This window comes from Theropithecus gelada, chromosome 9 (genome assembly GCF_003255815.1).
Source record: "Theropithecus gelada isolate Dixy chromosome 9, Tgel_1.0, whole genome shotgun sequence".
Lineage (NCBI taxonomy): Eukaryota > Metazoa > Chordata > Mammalia > Primates > Cercopithecidae > Theropithecus > Theropithecus gelada.
Window position 1 is genome coordinate 98,025,009 of NC_037677.1, and position 26,370 is coordinate 98,051,378.

General features: G+C 38.2%; 1 protein-coding gene across 4 annotated transcripts in view; it reads left to right on the forward strand.

Annotated features, from left to right (window-relative positions):
• The window catches only part of BTRC (beta-transducin repeat containing E3 ubiquitin protein ligase), a 205,723-nt gene that overhangs the window by 117,347 nt on the left and 62,006 nt on the right, over nucleotides 1-26,370 (forward strand). For all 4 annotated transcript variants that reach the window (XM_025397092.1, XM_025397093.1, XM_025397094.1 and 1 more), the window contains one exon: nucleotides 12,025-12,114. In XM_025397092.1, coding sequence (XP_025252877.1) covers nucleotides 12,025-12,114 — 90 coding nt within the window. The remainder of the gene's footprint in view (nucleotides 1-12,024; nucleotides 12,115-26,370) is intronic.

The following is a 26,370-nucleotide window of genomic DNA, read 5'->3' on the forward strand; positions in this document are numbered from 1 at the left end:
TGGGAATAAATTATAAAGGAAACAGTTTATATGCTGGTCAAAGTCCATATGGGCCCAATTCATTTTGTTTTCAGTGCTTACTCTGGATGTACCATTAAAAAAGGCGGGGGTGGGGGGAAGCCTGTTGTGCTCAGCTGCATGAGCCCTAAAAAAAGAAATCTGCCCTTAAAACAACATGGAATATCAGATACAGCTTTGCATCTATTGAACAGGATTCAGTAGCATCTGTGTGGCGTTTTTAAAACCCACTTCCAGCATCCTTAGATGTCGCTTTTTGGTTTGCTTTTTCTATACCATATTCTTGTGTGGGACATGATTTGATGTTACCGTATATCTGGAAGTCCCTATCTTCCTATACCCCCACTCCCAGTCACTAGCAATTTTCATTATACTATATCTTGTTATGCTATAGGCTTGCTGAACAGATTTCTTAAGCAGCTTTTTGCAAGGTTAAAAGAATGCAGCCTAGTAACAAGTTTGTGTCATTTTAAATATATACCTTCTAGTAAATAAGGAGAAGTCTGGCAATCAATCCCTTTTAGTGTGTTATATGTTTCACCTGACAACTAAACCTTCTATTGATTAGCCATTACTTTGTTAGATAATCCTATGTCATTGAATCCATTGTAAAAAATTAAACTCTTTAAAATGTTTTACCCTAGCAGCAGTGTGAAAATTGAAAACTTGTTCAGAATTACAGCCTGCTTTCACAAAGAAGGTAGTTTTCAGCAAGGCATCTTACTAGTTTATGCTTATGTGCTTTATACACGATATAAAAACGTATTAAAGTACTCCAACGCAAGACACTGTCTCTGGTTCAGCAATGAAGCTACTTTTTCAAGTGTTGCTTGGGGACAGAACCTATCTTGCCTGTGCTGTTATGTTCACTAGTTGGATTTCAAACTGGAGAGAGTCTTCTAGGAAAATATTGAATGTTTTAGCCTTTTAATTGCAGAGTGGTAAAGGAACTATGACAAATTTTAGTTTATTGATCTGTGTTACTTCCTTGGGAGATAAGCAAAGTCATTTACCCATTTTACAGATGGAATGTCTAGAAAATAAAGTCCTACATATAGCCCTACTCTGGAAACTCCCTCAGGCCTGACACAGAATTTCCGAATCTATCTAATGTTCCCCTGAACATGTTATTACATATTCATTCATGAAGGGAAAAGAGGGTAATTTTGAAGGAAAACAAATTTTCTTTTTATAACTTAGTATTTTCAGAAAAATAGCATGATACGTTTATTGATTGACTGGACAAACCTCTGTAAAAGATTTACTCCTAAGGTACTTTTATTGGAAGTTTTCATACAGTGAATTATACAGATATTAATTGTGTAAGTCTGAACTTTTGATAAATCTAACCACTTGTGTAACCACCACCCTAATTACACTATAGAATATTTTCATTACCCAGGAATGTCTCTTGTTCTCCTTTCTGCTTATTTTTCGCACCACCAATGGATCAAATACTGATCAGCTTACTGTCACTATAGATTAATTTTGCCTTTTCTAGAATTTTGTGTAATTGGAATGCTACATTTTTGGGGTCTGACATTCATTTTGCATAATGTTTGTGAGATTCCTCTATGTTGCTGTGTGTATCAGTAGTTTATTCTCTTTCATTGAGTTGAATAAATATATTGCAATTTGTTTTCTGTCTCCTTTTGGTGAATATCTGAGCCATTTCCATCATTATAAGTGAAGTTACTATAAATGTTCTTCCATAAAGGTTTTTGGTGAGCAAATGTTAAGTACTTTTTCATGTGCTTATTGTTTATTCAGACATTTTCTTTGTGAAGTATCTTTTAAGTTTTTAGCCATTTTTAAAAATTGCATTGTTTGCCTTTTTATTATTGAGTTGTAGACTCAACTATATTGAATTCTGGATACCATTCATTTGTCGGGTATATGTACTCTGATTATTTTCTCACAGTCTATGGCTCGCATGTTCACGGTGTGTTTTGATGAGAAGTTTCTAATATTTGGATGAAATCCAGTCTACCAATTTTTTCTTTCTTTTCTTTTTTTTTTTTTGAGACAGAGTCTCACTCTCTCCCCCATGCTGGAGTGCAGTGACATGATCTCGGCTCACTGCAACCTCCATCTCCCGGGTTCAAGCGATTCTTGTGCCTCAGCCTCCTGAGTAGATGGGAATTACAGGCATGCGCCACCCCGTCCAGCTAATTTTTGTATTTTTAGTAGAGACAGGGTTTCACCGTGTTGGCCAGGCTGGTCTCGAACTCCAGACCTCGTGTGATCCGACCGCCTCAGCCTCCCAAAGTGCTGGGGTTACAGGCATGAGCCACCACACCCAGCCGGTTTTTTCTTTTAGATGGGATGCTTCCTTTGGTCCTACCTGAGATATCTTCTTTGTCTACCCCATGATTGTGAAGGATATTCTTCTAAGTTTTCTTCTGGGAGCTTTATAAGTTTAGAATTTATACTTCATTCTGTGATCCATTTCAAATTCTTATACGTGCCGTGAAGTCGAGTTTGGGCTTCATTATTTTTGCAGTAATTTCATGCAGTTGTTTCAGCACTATTGTTGAAAAGATTTTCTTTACCCCCATTGAATTACATGAATTCATTTGTCCAAACCATTTAGTTATGTAAGAGTAGTCTATTCTTGAACCTCCTGAAGAAAACGTTGCTGATGGACACAGAGCAGTGGGTGACAGTGGCTAAGGCACTGACTCATCCCTATTTTATGTCCTTGTAGACAAGGAGGACAAGAAAAATGACAGGTGTCTATCCTTGCACCAAATACCATAGTGTCTTGATTATTGTAGTTTTATATAATGGGCCATGAAATCAGGTAGTGTGAGTTCTCTAGATTTGTTGTTTTATTTTTTGTTATTCCAGATAGCTTGCATTTCTATATAAGTTTTAGAATCAACCTAGCACTTTCTATTAAAAAGAAGTCTGTGAGGGGCTGGGTGTGGTGGCTCACACCTATAATCCCAGCACTTTGGAGGGCCGAAGTGGGAGGATCGCTGGAGCCCTTTGAGTTGGAGGCTACAGTGAGTTATGATCACACCACTGCACTCCAGCCTGGGCAACCGAGTGAGAACCTGTCTCCAAAAATCGACAGACATCTGGATAACTACTTTTTTTTTTCATCTGAGATATATCATATAGGATTTTGCCCCCTTTATTCTGTTAATATGACAAATTACCTTGATTTTTGTTAAGAATTTTTGTGTCTGTTTCATGTGAGGTACTGGTTTTTAGTTTTCTTTTTTAAGAGTTTGCCACGTTTTGGTATCACGCTTATGCTGGTCTCATAAAATGAATTGGGAAGTCTTCCTCCCATTCTCCTCTATTTTCTAAAAGCACTTGTGTATAATCCTGGTGGTGTTTCTTCCTTCAGATTTCATAGAATTCACGAGTGAAAGCACTTGGGCCTGGAGTTTTCTTTGTGAAACTTTTTTTTTAACGTATTATTTAAATTTATGTGGCAAGATTTTTTAGAGCATTTTGAGCCTCTTTTAGAGGTTTAGAGCTGTTCAGATTTTCTGTTTCATGTTGTGTCAATTTTGATAATTTGTGTTTTTGAAGAAATGTTTCCTGTTTATTCAACAGATTATAATATGTTAATATCTTTTATTTTAATACTGTGGTTGTTTCATATTGGGCTACTGAAAGCCTCTTTAGGCAGGCTTCCATGCCCCCTTTGACATATCTTCATCGTTGTCTGAGTATTTCTATCTTATAGTTTCCCTGGTCAGTCCTGGAATCAACCATATTTCCATGAATATATGATTCCCTTTAGTGCAGAATGGTATTTAGAAACCAAGATTCAAACACTGACTTTTCTTTTACATCTATATTTATATACTTTGAAAACCATTAGTTCACACTGATAACTTCAATTCTAATTCAACCGCACAGGGTTTGGTCTAGATTTCTCTCTTTCCATATTTTGTTTTCCTTCCTTCTTTTCTGTCATCTTTCTTTCTTATTTTTGGTAGAGGTGGGGTCTCACTATGTTGCCCAGGCTGGTCTTGAACTCCAGGGCGCATTGGCTTCTCAAAATGTTGGAATTATAGGCATGAGCCACCCCACCCTTTTCCTAACACAGGAAGCCTGGTTTGAGATTTTTTTCCTTTCAGCACTTTAAAAATGTTGTTCACAGCTGGGCATGGTGGCTCACGCCTATAATCCCAGCACTTTGGGAGGCCGAGGTTGGGTGGATCACCTGAGGTCAGGAGTTCGAGACCAGCCTGGCCAATATGGTGAAACCCTGTCTCTACTAAAAATACAAAAATTATCTGGGAGTGGTGGTGCACGCTTGTAGTCCCAGCTACTTGGGAGGCTGAGGCAGGAGAATTGCTTGAACCCAGGGGGCAGAGGTTGCAGTGAGCCAAGATCGTGCCCTTGCATTCCAGCCTGGGCCACAGAGTAAGAATCTACCTCAAAAATAAATAAATAAAATAAAAATATTGTTCCCTTGTCTTCTAGCCTTCATTTTTTATGAAAAGCCTGACATTATTTATGTCATTACTCCTAGATACATTAACATCCCCTTTTTCCTTGGTTGCATTCAAGGTTTTATCTTTGTCACTGGTTTTCAGCAGTTCTGACTGTGATGGGCCTATGTGTGTTGTTTTCTTTGTATTTTTAATATGACTGGGGTTTGCTGATCTTAAATCAGAAAGCCACTAGTTTTCACAAAATTTGGGGAAGTATTTGATCACTATTTTTGTAACTTCTTTGCTGTACCATTCTCTTCTCTCTCCCTTGGACTCCAGCCATGCATATATTCTAGAAAACCCAGAATTGTCCCACACAGTGACTAAGACCAATCTTTTCTTTTTCCTTTTCTTAATCTCCTTTTTTCCCTCTCTGTTCTTCAGTTTATATGATTTCAGTTTATCTGTCTTTTTTTTTTTTTCAGTTTATCTGTCTTCATTGACCTTTTTTCTACCACTTCCAGTCTGCTTTTTAATCCTCTCCAGTGAATTTTTTGTTTTTTTTAAGACAGGGTCTCACTCTTGTTGCTCAGACTGAAGTGCAGTGGCATGAACATGGCTCTCTGCAGCCTTGACCTCCTGGACTCAAGTAACCTCCCACCCTAGCCTCCTGAGTAGCTGGGATTACAGGTGTACACCACCATGCCCAACTAATTTTTCTTTCTTTCTTTTTTTTTTTATTGAGACAGAGTCTCAACCTGTTGCCCAGGCTGGAGTACAGTAGTGTAATCTCGGCTCACTGCAACCTCCATCTCCCGGGTTCAAGTGATTCTCCTCCCTCTGCCTCTCCCAGTAACTGGGATTACTGGTATGGGCCACCATGTCCTGCTAATTTTTGTATTTTTAGTAGAGGTGGGGTTTCACCAAGTTGGCTAGGCTGGTCTCGAACTCCTGACGTCAGGTGATCTGCCCGCCTCAGCCTCCCAAAGTGCTAGGTGTAAGCCGCTGGGCCTGGCCAATTTTTTTTTATTTTTGTTTTTTGTGGAGATAGGGACTCAATACATTGCCCAGGCTGGTCCTGAACTCCTGGACTCAAGCTATCCTGCTGCCTCAGCCTCCTAAAGTGCTGAGATTACAGGCATGAGCCACCACACCTAGCCGGAATTTTTCATTTCAGATAATGCACTTTTCAGTTCTAGAATTTCTGTTTAGTTTATTTTTGGTTTTTCATTTTCTGGTAGAATTTTTCATCTGTTTATTCATCGTGATCATATCTTTTATTGCTATGTTCAAGTTTGAACATATCTGTTTTAGCTTCTTTAGAACTATAATATGCTAATTTTTACAACTAGGTCTTCTCAGGGTTGGTTTTTGGTTCATTTTTCTCTTGACAATGGATCCCATTTATCTCCTTTTTCTCATGGTTAGTAATTTTTTGATTATATAACCGACATTATAAATGGTACATTGCAGAAACTCTGAATTCATTTTTTCTTCCTCTGATTAAATTACTGGCTGATCACTATGGCCTTGTAGAGGCTTGGTTTTATGTTTGTTAAGGTCAGGTGTGTTTTGGTTATGCCCTTAGTCCTAAGACATACTCTTGAATCTAAACTCATGGTCTCTTTGAATTTTCAGTGGAAAGCCTAAGATGTTATTAAGTCCCTCTAACTTGGTAAAAGTCAAACTGTAAACTCTTTCTCCCCTCATGAGCAGCAGCTGGAATATCCGCACGGGCCTTTCAACCCTCCAGCTGTTGCTCTCCATTGAAATCCTTGGAATCTCCCCTTCATGTATGTAGCTTGGGGGTTAGCCATAGATATTAGGGAAATTTATATGTAATTTTTTTAGTCTTCCTCCTTCCCCTGTGGTTCTCTTTCATTTCTGGGATTTCTGTTCTCTATTGCCAGCCACTATGGCAGTTTTGAACTCTATCACTTGATATCTCAAGCCAATAGACTGTGGCTTTCAGATTGAATTCTAGTCACTCTGCACCAAGTGGACTCATGAGTGCCTTCGGGGGAAAAGCACATAAACACACATCTCACCCAATGTGGTTCTCTTCTTTTTCTTTCTTTCTTTTTTTTTTTTTTTTTTTTTTTTTTTGAGACGGAGTCTCGCTCTGTAGCCCAGGCTGGAGTGCAGTGGCCGGATCTCAGCTTACTGCAAGCTCCGCCTCCCAGGTTTACGCCATTCTCGTCTCAGCCTCCCGAGTAGCTGGGACTACAGACGCCCGCCACCTTGCCCGGCTTGTTCTTTGTATTTTTTAGTAGAGACGGGGTTTCACCATGTTAGCCAGGATGGTCTTGATCTCCTGACCTCGTGATCCGCCCGTCTCGGCCTCCCAAAGTGCTGGGATTACAGGCTTGAGCCATCACGCCCGGCCGGTTCTCTTCTTTCAAGATCAGGCCACTCCTTCCCCATTTCTGCCTATTTTAAGTCGATCTCCAGTGCCTTTACATAGCTTTAAAATGTTTTTCCAACATCACACACCGGGGCCTATCATAGGGAGGGGGGAGGGGGGAGGGATTGCATTGGGAGTTATACCTGATGTAAATGACGAGTTGATGGGTGCAGCACACCAACATGGCACAAGTATACATATGTAACAAACCTGCACGTTATGCACATGTACCCTACAACTTAAAGTATAATAATAATAAATAAATTTAAAAAAATAATAATAAATAAATAAATAAATCTTAAAAAAAAAAAAAAAGTTTTTCCTATCTGCGGGAGGGTTAATCTGATACAAACATTTCTGCCATTATTGGAAGCAGAACTCTTTGAGTCCAGTTATATTTTATTCAGCAAATACTGATTACTTAATAAATTTATCTTTAAAACAGTGAATTTTATTTTAAAAATATTTATGTTGTGTTTGTATGAATAGTAAATGTTTGTGGAATCAGACAATGCAAAAGAAATAACAAATCTAGAGCCCAGAATTTACATGCACCAATATTTAAATCTGTACACTAATTTCTAATGCTCTGTTTTTTCATACATATTTTGAAATAATTTTTGCTTAGATTATAAGAATAAAACAAGTTGGTAAATTTTTTAAGGTTTAGCTTGTTTAAAAGAAAAACAGCTGGGCATGGTGGCTCACACCTGTAATCTCAGCACTTTGGGAGGCCAAGGCAGACAGATCAATTAAGGTCAGGAGTTCAAGACCAGCCTGGCCAACATGGTGAAACCCTGTCTCTACTAAAAATACAAAAAATTAGCCAGGCGTGGTGGCACATGTCTGTAATCCCAGCTACTTGGTAGGCTGAGGCAGGAGAATCACTTGAACCTGGGAGGTGCAGGTTACAGTGAGCCGAGATTGCGCCACTGCACTCCAGCCTGGGAGACAGAGTAAGACTCCGTTTCAAAAAAAAAACGAAAAACAAAAAACTGACTTTATAGTATCAGTGGGGAGTTATATATCTCTACTATTTTCCCCATTTTTTCTTAAATTTTACCTATTTTCTTTCCAAAGAATAATAGTTGGTCAAAATCAGATTCTTTAAAATATCTGTTCATGCTCATACAAATAAACAAATGAGTAAATAAACAAATGAGGAGTGAAATCACAGCTTTTCCTTACAGAAGAATTCCAGTTAATAAACGTGGAAGGAAAGACAAAAATAATAAATTCACTATTAGAATACACAGTAAAAATTACCATAGGCATAATTCTCCAATGGATGCTAAAATTAGCAAGCTGAGATTCAAGTAGAAACAGAATATTTGCATAGTCTCAAAGTATTTTGCCATATATATATATGTATTCAGTAATTCCTAAGGGAAAAATAATGTTTATACTGGAGAATCTTGGCAGACATGTACTTAGCTATATAATCAAGGCTAACATCACCAGAAATATCAACATACCTTCTGATTTGATGCAGTGAGAAGGGCACATCACCTCTAAAGTATCTTTCCCCAAAATAACCTCAGTCTGATCATGAGAAAACATCAGACAAACCCAACTTGAGGCACAGTCTGTAGATTAACTGATCAGTGCTGTTTAGCAGTATCAGTCGTGAAAGACAAGGAAAGACTGAGGGATTGTTCAAAATAAGAGGAGCCCTAAGAGACGTGACAAATAAATGCAATGTGGAATCCTAGATTAGATGCTGAACAGAAAAAGGGCATTAGTGGAAAAACGTGAAACCTGAGTAAGTTTTGTACTTTATATAGTACCAAGTTAATTTCTTAGTTTTGATAAATGTTCTGTGATTATGTAAGACATTAACATATGGGTAAACTGGGTGACGAGTATATAAGAAATATTTATATTTTTGGAGCTTGCAGTGAGCTGAGATCCGGCCACTGCACTCCAGCCCGGGTGACAGAGCGAGACTCCGTCTCAAAAAAAAAAAAAAAAAAAAAGAAATATTTATTTTTTCTTTCTTTCTTTCTTTTTAAAGAGATGGTATCTTGATTTGTTGCCCAGGCTGGAGTTCAGTGGGATAATCATAGCTCCCTGCAGTCTTCAACTCCCAGGCTCAGTCAATCCTCCCGAGTAGCCAGGACTACAGGCCTGTGCTGCCACGCCCAGTTAATTTTTTTTTTTTTTTTTTTTTTGAGACGGAGTCTCGCTCTGTCGCCCAGGCTGGAGTGCAGTGGCCGGATCTCAGCTCACTGCAAGCTCCGCCTCCCGGGTTCCCGCCATTCTCCTGCCTCAGCCTCCCGAGTAGCTGGGACCACAGGCGCCGCCACCTCGCTCGGCTAATTTTTTGTGTTTTTAGTAGAGACGGGGTTTCGCCGTGTTAGCCAGGATGGTCTCGATCTCCTGACCTTGTGATCCGCCCGTCTCGGCCTCCCAAAGTGCTGGGATTACAGGCTTGAGCCACCGCGCCCGGCCAATTTTTTTTTTTTTTTAATAAAAATGTGGGCTTGTATGGAACTCCTGGTTTCAAGTAACCCTCCTGCCTCTGCCTCCCAAAGTGCTGGTATTATAGGCATGAGCCACTGTTCTTGACCTTTACTATTTTTGTACTTGTTCCATAAATCTAAAATTATCTCAAAATGTTAAAAAATTGAATTCTTTCTTACTGTTGGTTTTAAGTGTGTCTTAAGATTTTTCTTCTTAAATCCAACACAAATATTTATAGCAATGGTTCCCGAAGAGTGTTGCTGGATCAGCAGCACTAACGTCAACTGGGGCCTTGTTAAAAATGCAAATATTCAGAAGCTCTGGGGATGAAACCTAGCAATCTATGTTTGTTTTGTTTCATTTTGTTTTGAGACAGAGTCTTGCTCTGTCACCCACGCTGGAGTGCAGTGGCGTGATCTCGGCTCACTGCAGCCTCTGCTTCCCAGGTTCAAATGAGTCTTCTGCCTTAGCCTCCCGAGTAGCTGGATTACAGGCACGTGGCACCATGTCTGGCTAAATTTTTTTGTGTTTCTTTAGTAGAGACAGAGTTTCACCATGTTGGCCAGGCTGGTCTCAAACTTCTGATCTCAAGTGATCCACCTGCCTTTGCCTCCCAAAGTGCTGGGATTACAGGTGTTAGCCACCGGGCCCCACCGAGATCTGTGTTTTAACAAGCCCTCCTTCCAGATGATTCTGATGCACACTAAAGTTTGATAAACACGATTTATACCATCAGTAAAAACTTAAGACTAAAAGGAAACATTTCTATTAATACTTTATCCAGTAATTACTAATAAGTTTGCTTTTCATGAAGTATAACTATAGTATTACCAATGTTTTGTTTTGTTTTGTTTTTAGTAGGGATGGGGCCTCGCTCTGTTGCTCGGGCTGATCTCAAACTCCTAGGCTCAAGTGATTCCCCTGCCTCGGCCTACCAAAATGCTGGGATCACAGGCATGAGCCACCATGCCCAGTTACCACCAATTTTTAAAATCCATTTCCTATGATTTTTTTCTTATTTTATTTGGAGACGTCGTCTTGCTCTGTTGCCCAGGCTGGAGTGCAGTGGCGTGATCTCGACTCACTATAACCTCCGTCTCCTGGGCTCAACCGATTCTCGTGCCTCAGCCTCCTGAGTAGCTGGAACTACAGGTACCCACCACCATGCCCGGCTAATTTTTGTATTTTAGTAGAGACAGGGTTTCACCATGTTGCCCAGGGTGGCCTCAAACTCCTGAGCTCAGGCGATCTTCCCTCCTCGGCTTCCCAAAGTGTTAGGATTACAGGCGTGAGCCACCGCAGCTGGCCTGATTTTTCTATTTTATCTCCTGAACGTTACCAGATGTACTTAAGGGATAACTTCTAAGGTTTAGATAGGCCCAGTGAGGCTGCTTATGCCTGTAATCCCAGCACTTCGGGAGGCCAAGGCGGGTGGGTCACCTGAGGTCAGGAGTTCAAGACCAGCCTGGCCAACGTGATGATGAAACCCCATCTCTACTAAAAATACAAAAAATTAGCTGGGCATGGTGGCGGGCGCCTGTAAGCCCAGCTACTCGGGAGACTGAGGCAGGAGAATCGCTTGAACCTGGGAGGCAGAGTTTGTAATGAGCCGAGATTGTGCCACTGCACTCCAGCCTTGGCAACAGGGCAAGACTCCATCTTAAAAAAAAAAAAAAAAAAAAAAGATCTGGGTAAATGTTGGTTTATCTTTTTTCAATGTTCTTTCAATTTTGGTTTCTTTTTTCTTTTTAAAGCCAAAAGTCAAAGCTTGTACTGATATTCTTTTAAAAATATTTCATGATTTGTTTTAAAATCTTTTTTTTTTCCCTGGATAGTTTGAAATTTTTTCATTTATTGTTCTGAATAAGAAACATGTCAGTTGAACATGATGGCTCATCCCTGTAATCCCAGCACATTAGAAGCCTGAGGCAGGAGGATCACTTGAGCTCAGGAGTTCAAGACCAGCTTTGGCAACATGGCAAAACCCTATCCCTACAAAAAATACAAAAAATTACCTGGGCGTGGTGGCATGCACCTATAATCCCCCACCTACTCCAGAGGATCACTTGAGTCCCAGAGGCGTAGATTGCAGTGAGCCAAGATCTCACTGCTGTACTTCCAGCTGGTGTGACAGAGTAAGACCCTATCTCAAAAAAGAAAAAAAAAAAAAAAAAGAGAGAAAGAAACATGTCCTCTGCAGGAGGCTGAGGCAGGAGAATCGCTTGAACCCCGGAGGCGGAGGTTACAGTGAGCCGAGATCACGCCACTGCACCCCAGCCTGGGCGACAGGGCAAGACTTCATCTCCGGGGGGGGAGGGGACGTGGGGGGAAGAAACATGCCCTCTCACTTCTTTCAGATCTTGATCGTTTTGAGAGTTTAAAAAGAAACACAACAAAAATAAATCTTTTCTTAGAACAGTAACTGTTGTTTTAAACAGAACTAAGCTCTTCAAATTTGCGTTTTAAAATGCTATATAATCAGTACCCTCACCTTCCGTTAATCATTAATACATTGAAGCCACTGCTGCTTACATACTTGTTCATGGGCACATCAGTGGCTTTTGTGGGCTCTATCTTTGCCCTCCTCCTTTTCTAACTTACCTCTCAGTTCCCATAAGTCTTAATTTATAGATAAAATCTATTTGTGTTTTGACTTGAGAAATAGAGCAGAATATGAAAACAGTATATGGCAGTATTTCAATATTTTAAAAACCTGTTTCCAACAAATTCTTTTTACAGACGTACAACAGCTGTGCCAGACTCTGCTTAAACCAAGAAACAGTATGTTTAGCAAGCACTGCTATGAAGACTGAGAATTGTGTGGCCAAAGTAAGTAATATTACTCATCAATGTATATTATACCACACCATAACAGTACCGTATCTGTAGACATCTTTACTCGGTATTGCTTAAGGACTATTACAGGATTATATATTTAAGAAAAAAATATAAACAGGCATCATTTTATCTAGAACAGATTACAAGTTAGATTCTCCACCTCTTAATTGCAACAGAATCTTTTGCTTATGAATTCTGGTCACACTTTAGACTGATTCACATTTGTTTCTTGACACTAGTTGTAGATTATCACATATCAGTAGGATTTGTATAAGATAATGTACAATTGTTTTGATAAGTTTATGGTTTTTAAATGCAGTTATGTATAGAGTACATCACATCATTGCAAGGATTGTGAAATATGCTGTAGGTAACCCAATTATTATATCACTATTCTTATTTATTGAGTGGCTAATGTTAGAAATACTGCTTTTGATGATCTTGATCCACACGGACAAGTATGTTTAGTCATGTCTATGGGCTACCTCTTTTTCATGTATATATGTCATCTCTATAGCCTAGATGTAAAATTTATCTTAAATATTAGAGATCTGATGCTTTTTATATCTATCATAACTTACATTTTCCAAATATCTGTCATTACTAAGGAACTTTGACTTAAATTCAAGTGTCAGATATTTTATTTTAGGAATAAGTACTATTAAGTATGGACTTTGTTTCTTTTACTTGAATTATCTGCAAAAATAATTGCCTTTATATCTATTCATAGATTTGTTACTGTTACAACATTCCCAACTGCAACTATTTTAGTTTAACCTATTTTCTTGTAGACCCAGGCCCTCAGTTCCTTACTGTTATTATTAGAGCCAGGACTGGTATCATGTAGTTGCCATCCTTTGCTACAGAAATCTAAGGACAGTTGTCTTAGTCCATGTGGGCTGCTATAACAAAAATGCTGTAAGCTGGGTGGCTTATAAACAAAACTAATTTTTTTCTTATAGGGGCTGAGAAGTCCAAGATCAGAGCATTAGCAGATTCAGTATCTGGTGAGGGCTTGCTCTCTGCTTCATAGATGGCGCCTTCTCACTGCATCCTCACATGATAGAATAGACTAGCTAGATATATGAGGTCTCTTTTTTAAGGGCACTAATCCCATTTACAAGGGGTCTGCCTTCATGAATTTGGGAGAATACAAACATTCAGAACATGGCAAAAGTAGAGTTTTTTTTTAATTTTTTCTTAAAACATTTAATAGTCTCTGGGCCTGCTCTATCAACTGGAAATATATCACACAAAATATAACCATTGAAATCATACATATAAGAAATATCAGAATTTATTTCAAATTATAGTTTAAAAAGGTAGAGTTCATCAGTTAAATGTCTCTTAAATTCAAATATGTTAGTATTTTGCTACAAAATGTAATTATTATAAATTACATTTTTATTTTTTCAGTCATTTAGTCACAACTAACAAGTGCTAATTGACTCTATTTTGTTTTGTTTTATTTTATTTTTAGAGACAGGGTCTTGCTTTGTCGCCCAGGGTAGTGTGCAATGGCACAATCCTAGCCCAATGCAGCCTTTACCTCCTGGGCTCAAGCCCTGATCTTCCAGCCTCAGCCTCCCGAGTAGCTGAGGACACGGTCGTGTGCCACCACACCCAGCTAATTTTTGGTTTTTGGTTTTTTAGAGGTGTTTTGTTTTGTTTTGTAGAGATGAGGTGTTGCTGTATTGCCTAGGCTGGTCTTGAACTCCCGGCCTCAAGTGATCCCCCAGACCTGCCAAAGAGTTGGGATTACAAGCGTGAGCCACTGCACTCAGCCCGAGTCTCCTTTATATCCTGCTTTTGTGCATGGAAACAGGAGTACACAGTTATTTGGGCCTTTAAAAATAAAAATATTCTTTTTTTTTTTTTTTTTTTTTTTGGCCATGCTGCTCTTAGTTTCATCACAAGTGGGTGACTTCTGGCCAAATAAGGTAAAATTTTAGCATGAGTACCAATCCAAGGACAGGGTGATGATTTTAATGAGTTTCATTGAGAGCTGGCCAAGTGAGCATCTGTTCCTTTTGTTTTCTCCATACTTTGTAAGCCAGGATCTCTAATCTAAATAGGTTGGTATGTGTCTATATGATGTGGAGTTTTTTTGTGTTTTTTTTTTCTCCCACCCTCTGCTTTGGTGGTACATGGTTAAAAACCTTCCACCCTCTAGCACAATGATGTAATTTCTTCCATGCTCTTGGGTATTGAGTGAGAAAGTAAGTTTGCTCATTGCTGCTCATCAGTCTGTTTTACTTGCTCCCAGGTGGTGACCTTCTCATTGCATTGTTTCTTATTTTAACATTATTCTGACACCCATAACCTTTCGTCGTCCTCTTAAATAATCTAATAATGATGCCTATCATTTCCTATTGGAACCCAGTTAAATCACTGGTTCCTTTTTTTTTTTCTGAGATGGAGTCTCACTGTGTTGCCCAGGCTGGAGTACAGTGGTGCCATTTCAGCTCACTACAACCTCCACCTCCTGGGTTCAAGCCATTCGCCTGCCTGAGCCTCCTGAGTGGCTGGGATTACAGGAGCGTGTCACCACACCCAGCTAATTTTTGTATTTTTTAGTAGAGACAGGGTTTCACCACGTTGGCCAGGCTGGTCTCGAGCTTTTGACCTCAGGTGATCTGCCCGCCTTGGCCTCCCAAAGTGCTGGGATTACAGGTGTGAACCGGCCAAGTTTTTTCTTTTTTATTTACATGTGTTTTGTGTGTCTCATGATCCCTGTTTCTGTTGGCCTCATTTATTGCTTGACCTTTGAATGGAATGACTTGTCATTATTTTGTTAGTCTGCAAGCTTGTCCCTATTTCCTGTTCTTCACCTTTAGTCCTTAACTGAATAGTTTCATCTGCTACATTGATATGGCTGCAGTGTTTTCTCAACTTGGTACAAGTGTCTGTTGTTGATTCAGATTATACTCCACTGTGGCCTGAATCTGTAACCATTTCCATGTGAGAACAACTATAATATAGTGATATCAACCGTTTTTGTTCTCTAGTTCAAAGAGTGACTTTGGCTTGGCTAGAGATACTAAGTATAGTCTGAAACCTTATTATTGAATACGGTTCATGTAAGTTTTAGAGAAGACATTAATACCATTTATTTCCCTAAAAGCACCAATGGTATTATGTTTGGACCCCTATAATACCTTGATTGTAACTCTTTGCCAGAAATATCACAGTCTTACAATAGCTCCTTACGAAGGGTACCCATTAGTCCTCTGTAGAATACAAGAAAACAAAGCTATAAAACAAATTACAACCACCCTAAATTGGCAATAATCTTGTTAATCTTTAATTTGAAGAAACAGGCGTAAGAAAAAATTTAAAACTAAAAATGAAGGAGGTCTATTTTATCACTATAACTTAATCCAAGTAACATTTGGAGGCATTGAGATATCTTTTTATTTTTTTTCAGAATTCTTTCTCCTGGTTATGGCCCTGTGTTTCATGAGATTTGTGTTTGGAGCATGATGAGCTCTGTGTTTATTGTAGCTTTAAATGAACAGTCATTATTAACTGTCAACTTAGTCTTTAAAATCCATAATCACATTATGCTTATTAATTGTCAACCTTCATAATTTTTTTTAATTGGTAAAGAAAACTAAGTGGAAGGCTGAAAGGCATTACTTTTTTATGTTGCTATTGGCTTTATTAAACCATTACTGCAAATTTTGGTCTTAGGTTTTTTTCCTAATTTACCCTTACCCACCCCCACAAACAGATACATAAACACATGCAGTTAAAATTGAATTGTTTGAATACATCTATCCAGATTCCTGGCCCAGATAAGAGAAGTTTTTCCTCTTTATGTTTGGAAAATGAACCCCTTCAGTAGTCCTTTGTGGATGTTCTGTATTTTAGTTGTTGTTGGTTGTTGTCACTGTTTTTTTATTTGTGACTAATAATCTGTTTGAAACTGACTGAGACAGAAAAATGTGATGTTCCTTTCCACTCACTCCAGATTTTGATAGAAGACTTGTTTTATTTATTTCCAAAATTATATCCGCAGGAAACAAGCTGTTTAAATTCAGATTATGCTGAAGCAAAATGGTCCTGGTATGAGAAGCAACGTGCTGTTTTACGAGCACAGAGTCCCTTTTCTCATAACTGATTGATAGTAAATATTTTCCTGAAGAATTATTGCCAGCCATGAACAGTGCAACTGTTTCACTTTTTTTCCGTGCTACTTGCTGTACCAGCTATTGTCGGTAATTAAGATCTACAATTCACAATGCAGACGTTTGCACTTCCTCTGGGTCTGTGCTATTTATAAGGCATTTCAGCTGTTCAGAGTTTCTTTTGAGTTTTAAACTACATGTTAACAGGCTTCTTTAATATACCGTTCCACAAGTAGCATGTCAGATGGTCCGTTCTTCACACAGGCGCCTCTTGTCAGGTCGAAACATTAGCTTTACGGAGAGCATACTAAAATATAACCATGTCATTGAGGCCGATGTGGTTGGAAAAACTCTGGAGTATAACATGTTACACACTGGGCTTATTGCTCTATCAAAAAGATAGGAATGAACTTCAGATGTAATATTCTTTTTAAAAATCTTAATATTCATATGAGCTTTATGTGTTAATTGGGTTACAGAGAAATACACAGTTAAATGACTTTTCCAAGTTCACTTTGCATTAATAAGAGAAGCCAGGACACCTCTTATAGACAAGAGTTTGTGTGTTTGTCAGATTAAGGATGTAAGAATACATTTTATTCTAGATGTGCGTGCCGTTTAAGAAGAATACAGACATGGGGCACCAAAACGGATCAGCAGATTGACTGCACATTTGTTGTGTAATCAGCTTCGGGAACCCTAAGTAGCATATGCCATTGGTTGAGGAAAGTGTAAACAGGAATCTTGGTCTAAAGTTGGTAAAATTTAAACCATTTTCAACCAAAAAGAGATTTTTAAAAAGTCCAGACCCCAGCCCAGAGTCTTTATGAATTATGCCCTAAAATGAGAGTAATCGCTTGTGCAGTCTTCTTGCTACCGGCACTCATTGTTGAACATACAAGAAAAAGAAACAAGAAACTGAAAGCTGTCAACAAAATGTGTTTAAAACTTTGCCCCGAGTGGGCATCAGACTGGCTGTTTTTAAGCCTGAAGTCCAGCCACATTGATTATGCACGTTGGCCACCAGCATCTTCCAGCAGAGCAGATCTGCTGAGAAAGGCAGGACCCAGGTTTTAGTGCTGATTCTGGATGGCCCTTAAATATAGCCAGAATATAGACAGCTTATAATAAAGCCATTCCAAGGCAGTTTTATTTTACAAATCTAAAACTTTCTATAGTTCTTTTGAACTACCATGTTTCTGTAAATTTCTTCAGTGAACTCTTTATGAACCTGTTTTTTGTTGTTGTTGTTGTTGTTGTTTTTAAACAGCAGCGGTTCAGCTGTTGGGAACCACTGATATATCTGACTGAGGCACTTCAAGATGCTAGAACCTATTCACATTTCTATCTAGCCAGGGAGCTAATAAGCTCAAGCTTGTCTTTGTGGATTGATCTAGATTAGCATGAGATGAGCCCAGTCAGTGTCTTCCTCAGTGAAAAGGGAGAGGTTGGGGAAAAGATTGTTGAAAGAAGAAAGTTCTTCGTCAAGAATTGACTGCAGTGTTGCCTGCTGATGCATGTCGGATCGCCCGCACAGAGAGATCACATGGCTTCTCCAAAAGTCAAACGATCAATTCGCCTCGTTTTGGCTCTGTACTTAATGCACAAACAGTGCGATCTGCGGGGCTGTAATTGCATTGTTAGGGCCAAGGAACAAGCCTGTGCCTTTTCAGCAGACAGCTGGCAGGGAGAGAGGCATGTTGTTAGGAAAGAGAGAGGCAAGGCAAATAAAATTACTGCTAACGCTCAGAGATCGGCAGGAGTCCTACTTGCCTAATCTTACCGGTGGGAGCAAGCGGCTGTTGTAATCCAATTATAGCAGCATAAGCAATTTGTTAGACACTCCGCATAATGTAACAATTTCCCAATAAACTCTGACTTGTAATAACGTCGGCAAGAGTCCGCATAAATCTGCCCGAATGGTGGGGGCTGGAGCATTCGGCTGGGGGCTTGTAATTGGCGCCATCAGCACGTTTTGCGGAGTGCAGTATGGTGCAGTCTTTTAGTGCAGGAATTTTAAGGAGAAAAGCGTGGCACACGTTTCTCAGGAAAAAAAAAAAAAAGTGGCCATTAAAAGGGGAACAGCAAGAAGGGCATACTCTTGCCTTCACATTACCTAGGAATCTTAGTGTAGAAAGCAAGCAGGAGGAAGCCATGTTTCCTCCTAATACTAAAGAGGGGAGGTGGGGGAAAGAGTGTGTGAATTAGTTAAATTCCTTTATTTAAAAGGCATCGGTTTCTGTTATTTATACCTTCATCTCCAGCCCCCTAAAATGCTGTTCAGGCAGCATTTAGCTAACATTTTTATAAAATGTTCATACTCAAGACAAGCCTAGAAATGCCAAGTTTAAATCTGTTTTCTTCTGGAATTAGCATTTTCTTTACAACATGAAAATATATATTCTTTATGACCAGGACAAATATTTTAAAGATATTATCTCACTGAATATCAGACCTTTCTGTGGAGTTCTGACTTCTGCTTTAAGAAACTGTCACTTACTGAAGGGTTTAAATCTCAGCTTGTTTGCTTAGCTGCACTATTTTCTCATTCTGAAATATATTGTGAGTATCTATGATACTAGGATTAGTAATCAATCTTACTGAAATGTTACATTTTATAAGAATATAGTATCATTTAAATTTATACTTGTGTGATCATTATAGACATAATTTTGATTCCTAAGTAATAAAATTTCTGTTTTGGAAAAAATATTTGTTGTTATATGGGGCAAAATAAAATCACCTTTATTAATAGATTAACATTTGTAGTCACAGAATAGGGTTTCTTATTATATAAGGTATAGGAGGTGAAGCATGTTTATGGATTTGAGTTAATAGATTTTCATGCTACTGAATGTTTATTAAATGTTACCTACTTTCTTATGCCAACTCATTTCTTCATTGCTGTATAATTTGTGTCAAAACCAACTATATGAAGAACAGGATTTTTCAAAATGTCCTGTTGTTGTGGGTATTACCACAATAAATACTTACTTGCAGTATAAACATTTCCTTCTGCTGAAGCAAATGCAGCCTTCTTTGACTGGAGCTACATCAATAAACTGCAGTGCCTCTAATAAAGTCACTCAGTGTCTGGGTTTAACTAATGGCTGATTTTCATGGCTTTGACAGTGAGCTGTGTGCGTTATTTTCTCCTGATATTGTAAAAATAATGAGAGCAAATTAGAACAATCAGTTTACACAGATAGCTCCTGATTGGAGGCGATGGGCAATATGGCAGCAGGTAATCCATCTTCGGACTCCTGTCACATTAACTTCAACAGTGTGAAAAGATCAGGTGGAGTAAGCAGGGATCCTGCCCAATCGGAACACTGAAATTAATGAGAAGAACATTGTTCTGTGATCAACCTTTTAATTAGCAAGAGTGGAAACAGAGGGAATGAAGAAGGCAGCGCCGCAGCTGCACAGTGTCAGGCACAGTTTCTGAAAAGGAAAGAAAAAAAAATCTGTGTTTTATGTTACTTTTTTCTTGCTGTGTACAGGCATTATCTTCCCATTCTAGAGCTGGTTGCAGGCTTAAGAAATACTGCTTGCTTTCCAAAGTAATGCCAGAAATTTGGTTGATATATTAATATTCTATAGATTGTAATTCTATCAGGGGTCGTTTATGATTTTGATTACCAGCATACTTTCTTTGGCATTGTACTCTGGGTTTTAAGTTTGATTTTTCTAAAAATCAGGTAACCAGAGGAATTACATTTTTTAAAGTTCTGCCTTGTTAGCCTCCCCTCTCCTCATCACTCCAATTTAAAGTTTTCCTTGCAAGTAACATGAGAGTTTTCTGGTTTGGAGCATTTCTGTCACTTTGGGTTATTTAAAAGAGGAGCAAAATCCAGGCAGCCAGCTATGGTATATTTAAATTATATTCCTTTCCTGATTCTGTTTATTAAAAATTTGCTGTTTTGCTTTTCTATTACCTATGCTATTGACTTCTCAGTGTTGGGCTGTGTTATTTCAATTTATGTAACTGAGAACTGAAAATCAAGTAAGGTGTTTATAAGAGGAAGAGGGAGAAAATCTAGACATTAACTGAGACTAAAGGCTGATTCATCCATTCAAAGCTCAGATATACTAAAATTGTAACCTTGTTAATCAAATGGTATAAGGTTATAGAAGACATAAATGAGCAAAATTTTCTGAACCAAGTCAGCTTCTGTTTCCTAGACCTTTTTGGAAGGCTTTACCTTTGGGAAAGTATATGAGGCCATCATGATTTGCAGTGTGTTAGTCTTTGTATATTAGACTTAGTGACTTACTATAAAAACAAATAATATGTTATAGGCTATGTAAATGAATTCAAATATCTTCCAAAGATACACAAAATATTTTTTTCTTGATATTACTAATTAACTTAGGCATTTATTTGAAGTACTAATATGCAAAAGCTGGTTACCAAGTGCCCACCTGAGTACAGAATTGGTAGGAAAGAGCCTAAAGTTAGTGTGAAATATTTAGGTTAGGTATAAGGTGATCTTTTCTCATAGGACTTTTTTCCACAATATTTATAACTAATGTAGATTATATGTATCATAATATGTATAACTCTCTAGGCTTTCGGTGCTAAGATACTGCATTTACAGAAACTTAAGTCTCTAATATTATTCCTCTATGTAAAACTCATTGAACAAAAGTACCTCATTTCCCCCTAGTACCATCTCCCTACCCTCTTCCCTGAAAAAACTCAGGATTCTGTTAGAACAGAAATCTGACTTTTTGTCATTTTTTGTTTTGACTAGATAGTGAGATTTTCCTGAAAACATTCCTTTAGACTTGTATGTACCAACATTTTAGAATCAGTGATGTAATACCAAATAGTATCTAGGACTCCCCCAGACAACTCTTTTTTTTTCTTTCCCAGAATCCAGAAATAAAAGCAACCCAGATAACTCTTTAATAGACTGATGCTACTCTGTATATTAATATTTAAAGTCCACTTGTTATTATTTTGCAGATCCTTTTCTGCATTCCTTAATCTGAAAGAGAGATTTTTATTCTTAATACTTGTATGGATTTTTGTGGCTTTTTATGGGTTTTTATAGTTTGACAGTTTCAAAAGCCTAGGTTCATAAGCTCTCCATGAATAAATATGTTCTTAGTCATATGGTGTAAAAAGATCACTTACAAAGCTTGTGAAACCTGAGCTTTCCTTTTGAACCTTTTACTACCCATGAGCTCAGGAACCATACATGTAAAATTTTATTCTTATGTCGTGACTTCAGCTTATGAGGGAAATGAGCTATGAATTTAAATGACTCTTCTACTCTATACCAAGTATGTTTCTATGAAAATAAAATTGTATTTTTTCCTTTTTCCTAAAAGGAAAGTTCCATCTGACTAGTGTTTCTGCCGGTATTTGTTCCCATTGTTAAAAGATTTATTTCTTAAGATTAGCATTAAAATAGACATCCTGTTTTTGAAGGCATCTCTTTTTGTTTATACTGTAATCCCAAAAATGTCCAACTGGCTGGATGGCCAAGAAACTCCCTTTTAATTTCCTAATAGATCTAAAGTTAACAAGTCACCTTAAAGTCTACTAATTCCAATAAGTTCACCTTGGAGAAATTTTCATTAGTCTAGTCCTTTGGCACTTACCCAGTACAGCCTTAATTAAAGTTCTTATGCATGTGACCAGTTGTATCTATTATAAAGGTCATTATAATTCTAAGTTTTCACTCCCACCCCCATTTTTTGTTTCGGGGTGTGTTTCCATATAAAGATTGAAAAAGTCCATTTTCTTTCTCATGTATCTTCAAGATGGAAGACCTTTTCCCTCCCTGCCTCCCTCCCTTCTTTCCTTCCTTCCTTCCTTTTCAGTTTTATACTACTCAGAAGTTTGAGGAGGGGAGAGAATACATTAAAATGTATTGAGCCCCAATGTTCGGGCACTATATAGTGCTAGCTATGTGTTACTTATTTGGATTCTCATGTGAACCTGGTGAGATGGACAGGACCCCACTTTACCAACGAGGAACAAAAAGCTTAGATATGTTAAACCTTTTCCAAATTTTCACTTCTTTAAATTATAGAGTGAAGTTTTGAACTAAGATCTGACTTCAGAGTTCTTGCTCACTAGATTGCCTTTCAAGTAATATTTGGAAGCCTGTGCACCTCTCCTACCAGGATACTTCCCCCGTTGCATTGTGTAGCACCTATAGCTTTTCTCCATTTGATTTCTGTTTTGTTTTTTTTTTTGAGATGGAGTCTTGCTCTGTCGCCCGGGCTGGAGTGCAGTGGCCGGATCTCAGCTCACTGCAAGCTCCGCCTCCCGGGTTCACGCCATTCTCCGGCCTCAGCCTCCTGAGTAGCTGGGACTACAGACGCCCGCCACCTCGCCCGGCTAGTTTTTTGTATTTCTTAATAGAGACGGGGTTTCACCATGTTAGCCAGGATGGTCTCGATCTCCTGACCTCGTGATCCGCCCGTCTCGGCCTCCCAAAGTGCTGGGATTACAGGCTTGAGCCACCGCGCCCGGCCTCTCCATTTGATTTCTATAGCACTTTGACATCTAGCAAATGTTATTTTCTCATCTTTCTCCTCTTCCCACCTCTTGCTGCTTGTATATCTTGTTCAGGCTGAACTGAGAGAAGTAGTGTATTCAGAAAACTTAGAACTATCTCTTTTCGGCTGGGTGTGGTGCCTTACACCTGTAATCCCAGCACTTTAGGAGGCCTAGGCGGGTGGATCACTTGAGGTCAAGAGTTCAAGACTAGCCTGGCCAATGTGGTGAAACCCTATCTCTACTAAAAATACAAAAATTAGCTGGGTGTGGTGGCTGCACCTGTGGTCCCAGCTACTCAGGAGGCTGAGGTGAGGAGAATCACTTGAACCTGGGAGGTAGAGGTTGCAGTGGGCCAAGATCGTACCACTGCACTCCAGCCTGGGTGAACAAGTGAGACTGTGTCTCAAAAAAAAAAAAAAAAAAAAGACTCTTTTCTGGGTTACCTAGTCAGTAATTCCATGTAGCTTAAATAGTCACCTGCCTTATTAACATAGTATGCAGATCTTTCAAGGATCTAAGATGACTTCATGGCTCCATATTACGTTGTTCTGTATGTAAAATAACTGAGATAATATTAGACAGCTGGTTCAGGGTGGTGACTTACTTTAGTAATTGTTTTAGAAGTTGTTTTAGAATACTGATCTTATCCTGTTGTCTGTGTCACAATTTGTAGTGTAAGCATGCACTGGCAGTCCTTTCATACCAACGCATTGTTTTTCTCACTTAAACTTGGTTATTAATTTTGTCAATTAAAAAAATGTCCCTTGGCCTGGGGTGGCTCACACTTGTAATCCCAGTACTTTGGGAGTCTGAGGTGGGAGGAACACCTGAGGTCAGGAGTTCAAGACCAGCCTGGCCAATGTGCTGAAATCCTGTTTCTATTAAAACTACAAAAAAATTAGCTGGGTGTGGTGGCAGGCACCTGTAAGCCCAGCTACTAGGGAGGCTGAGGCAGGAGAATTGCTTGAACCCGGGAGGCGGAGGTTGCAGTGAACCAAGATCATGCCACTGCACTCCAGCCTGGGTGACAGAGTAAGTAAGACTCTATCTCAAAAAAAAAAAGAAAAAGTCTTTTAAGACTTCAGGTCTGTCTGAGTACACTTCAGTAAATATTTTCATATTTTGATTCATGCTTCTAGATGGTTCAGTGATTGTGAAGACTTGATGAGGTTATGAGAATTTAGTTGGACCTTGAAATCCTGTGTCTCAGAGAAAAGGCTTGGGACAGGGATGAGTGATTAGAAGAAATAGGTGTTTTTAAAGCAAATGAAAACAAAGCAAACAAACATGAATATTACTGTTTTGTGTGTATGTGTAGTTGGTTTTTTTTTTTTTTTTTTTTTAACTCCCTGGATATTCTCTAATGGAAAGGTTAGAAATGTTTGACAGTTAAGGATGGCATAAATTTTCCACATAGACTCATAAAAGTATGTAAGAAGCACTTGCTCAACATGGAGCACTAAGACCGTGACAAACAGGAACAGTAAAATATTTATAGAATAATAAACACGAATTTATGTTTTATACCTCAAACATCACTTCTCTAATTTAATCCACATTTTCTAGGAATATCTAAGAGCATAAGAAATTTGATTATACAGTTTTGGGTTTTTTTTTTTTTTTTTAATGTGGGAGCAAGCCAAAAGGGAAATATAGAGAGAAAACCATGCTTAAAAAGAAATGGTTCCTACAGTGTTAACTATGGAGTCTGTAGCGTGACTCTGTAATGGAATATCATGGCGGGGGGTATAATACTGTAAATAAGATGAATATGCCACTTGTGGATTAATGGGTAACCTAAAGAGTGCTTTTATTTACATCTATGTGTGACGTTCATTTTCAGTTTGTATATTTTTCTCTTATTTTTGTGATTGTAGTATTTACAAACCTGGCATTTTAATTATGGAACTTTCTACTGATTTTTTAAAAAATCTGTTTCCATGAATCTTGCTCCATATTTATTTTTGTAGTATTAATATAGTGTCATTTTAGACTTTAAAACTGATAGATTGAAGGCGTTTTCTTTAACCTTTTCTTTAGATAATAAGGAGACAAGGTAGTTTCTGAAATATATTAAGCTCATAAAATAGAGCTGTTTTTAATTTTTTTCTTATGAAAGATGGAGTATAGATACCATGAGTGTCCAGATTATAGCAGATTCCATTTGCAGTGATAGTTTTTTGGATACGGTATGCTTTTCAAAAGTTTAGGTACTAAGTAATATAAACTTGAATACATCTAGCCTGGGACACTAGAGGAGCCACTATCTCAACATTATAACATTATAACATGCAATAAAGGTAAATACTAAGTAATATTTTATAAAACTGATTTTTTTAGTCAGCAGTTTTGGTTGCTGTTGATTGCAAATTACTAGTATTATTTAGTGCTCTTGAAACTTCTAAAGTTGGAGGTTTCAATTGTTAGTTACTCCCTGCTTTCCTTCAATAGAAAATGTGTAGTAAAGGTTATTTATAAAAGACTAATTATATCCAAAGCTAAATGGTCTTATTATAGAGTTTATGTAGGGTTTATTTTCACTTGCACAGGTAGATTCTCAAAATGTATTTGAATGTGAATGACTTCAAACAAAAAAAAGTGAAAAAATTTTTAAAAAGTACTAAAATCCAAAGATTTTGTCATCAAATTTGACAGCCTTTTTGTACCATTACAGGTATTTATTGAATATTTATGATGTACTAGGCATATACATTTTCTCTGAAATAATCACAATAGTCTCATTGTGTTGAACTCTATTTTACACACAAATGAGGTAGAATTCAGATTAAGTAATTTGCCCAAGGTCATACTGTATGTTGCAGAGCTGGAATTTGAACCCAGACCATCTGGCCCCATGGCCCTGTGCTTTCAAACCATGGTGTTTGTGAATTTTAGTACATAGAAATTAGGATAGATGTAGCAAATGGGGGGATTATCTAAAACATTCCCTGTGGTGTCTATTGAATGTTAACAATTTACTAACAACTAGCCAGGATTTGGAAATCACAGAAGTATGCAAATTGGTTATATAAAATTATGATAGAGTAATACATTTTAGGTTTATTATTATTCTCTTGCACTTACAGTATTTTCCTTTTCAGCATTCCATATGAGATGATAAAAATTAAAAATGCCTCAATTAGCAGCCACAAAAAAGTGAAACTGTTAATTGAACCTTGTAATCTCTTACTGTCTGTTAGGCTTTTCTTTTCAAGCTTTGATTGTGTGTAATAAAACTGTGGCTTAATTAATGCCAGGGTTCTGAAGCCTTTGGATGCCACAAAAGAGAGAAGTGGAGAAACCAAGAGGCAGCATCAAATAGCTTTTCTGTCGTGTTAATTTAGCCCTGTTGTTCTTGTTCTAGTTCATGATGTCCAGCTCCCACCAGATACTCACTTGGTGAATTGAAAGAGGAGCTGTAGTGAATACTGTCTTAGGAAAAACACAACTCTTGATTGAGGCTATCTGCAGGTTAATGAATAACTGTTTTCAGACAACATTTCACCCCTAGTTTGAGCTGCTCTTAGAATGAATGTGGCCAGGTTAATGTGACCAGCAGACATAATGCAAAACCAAACTAGGGTGGTAAATTGGAAT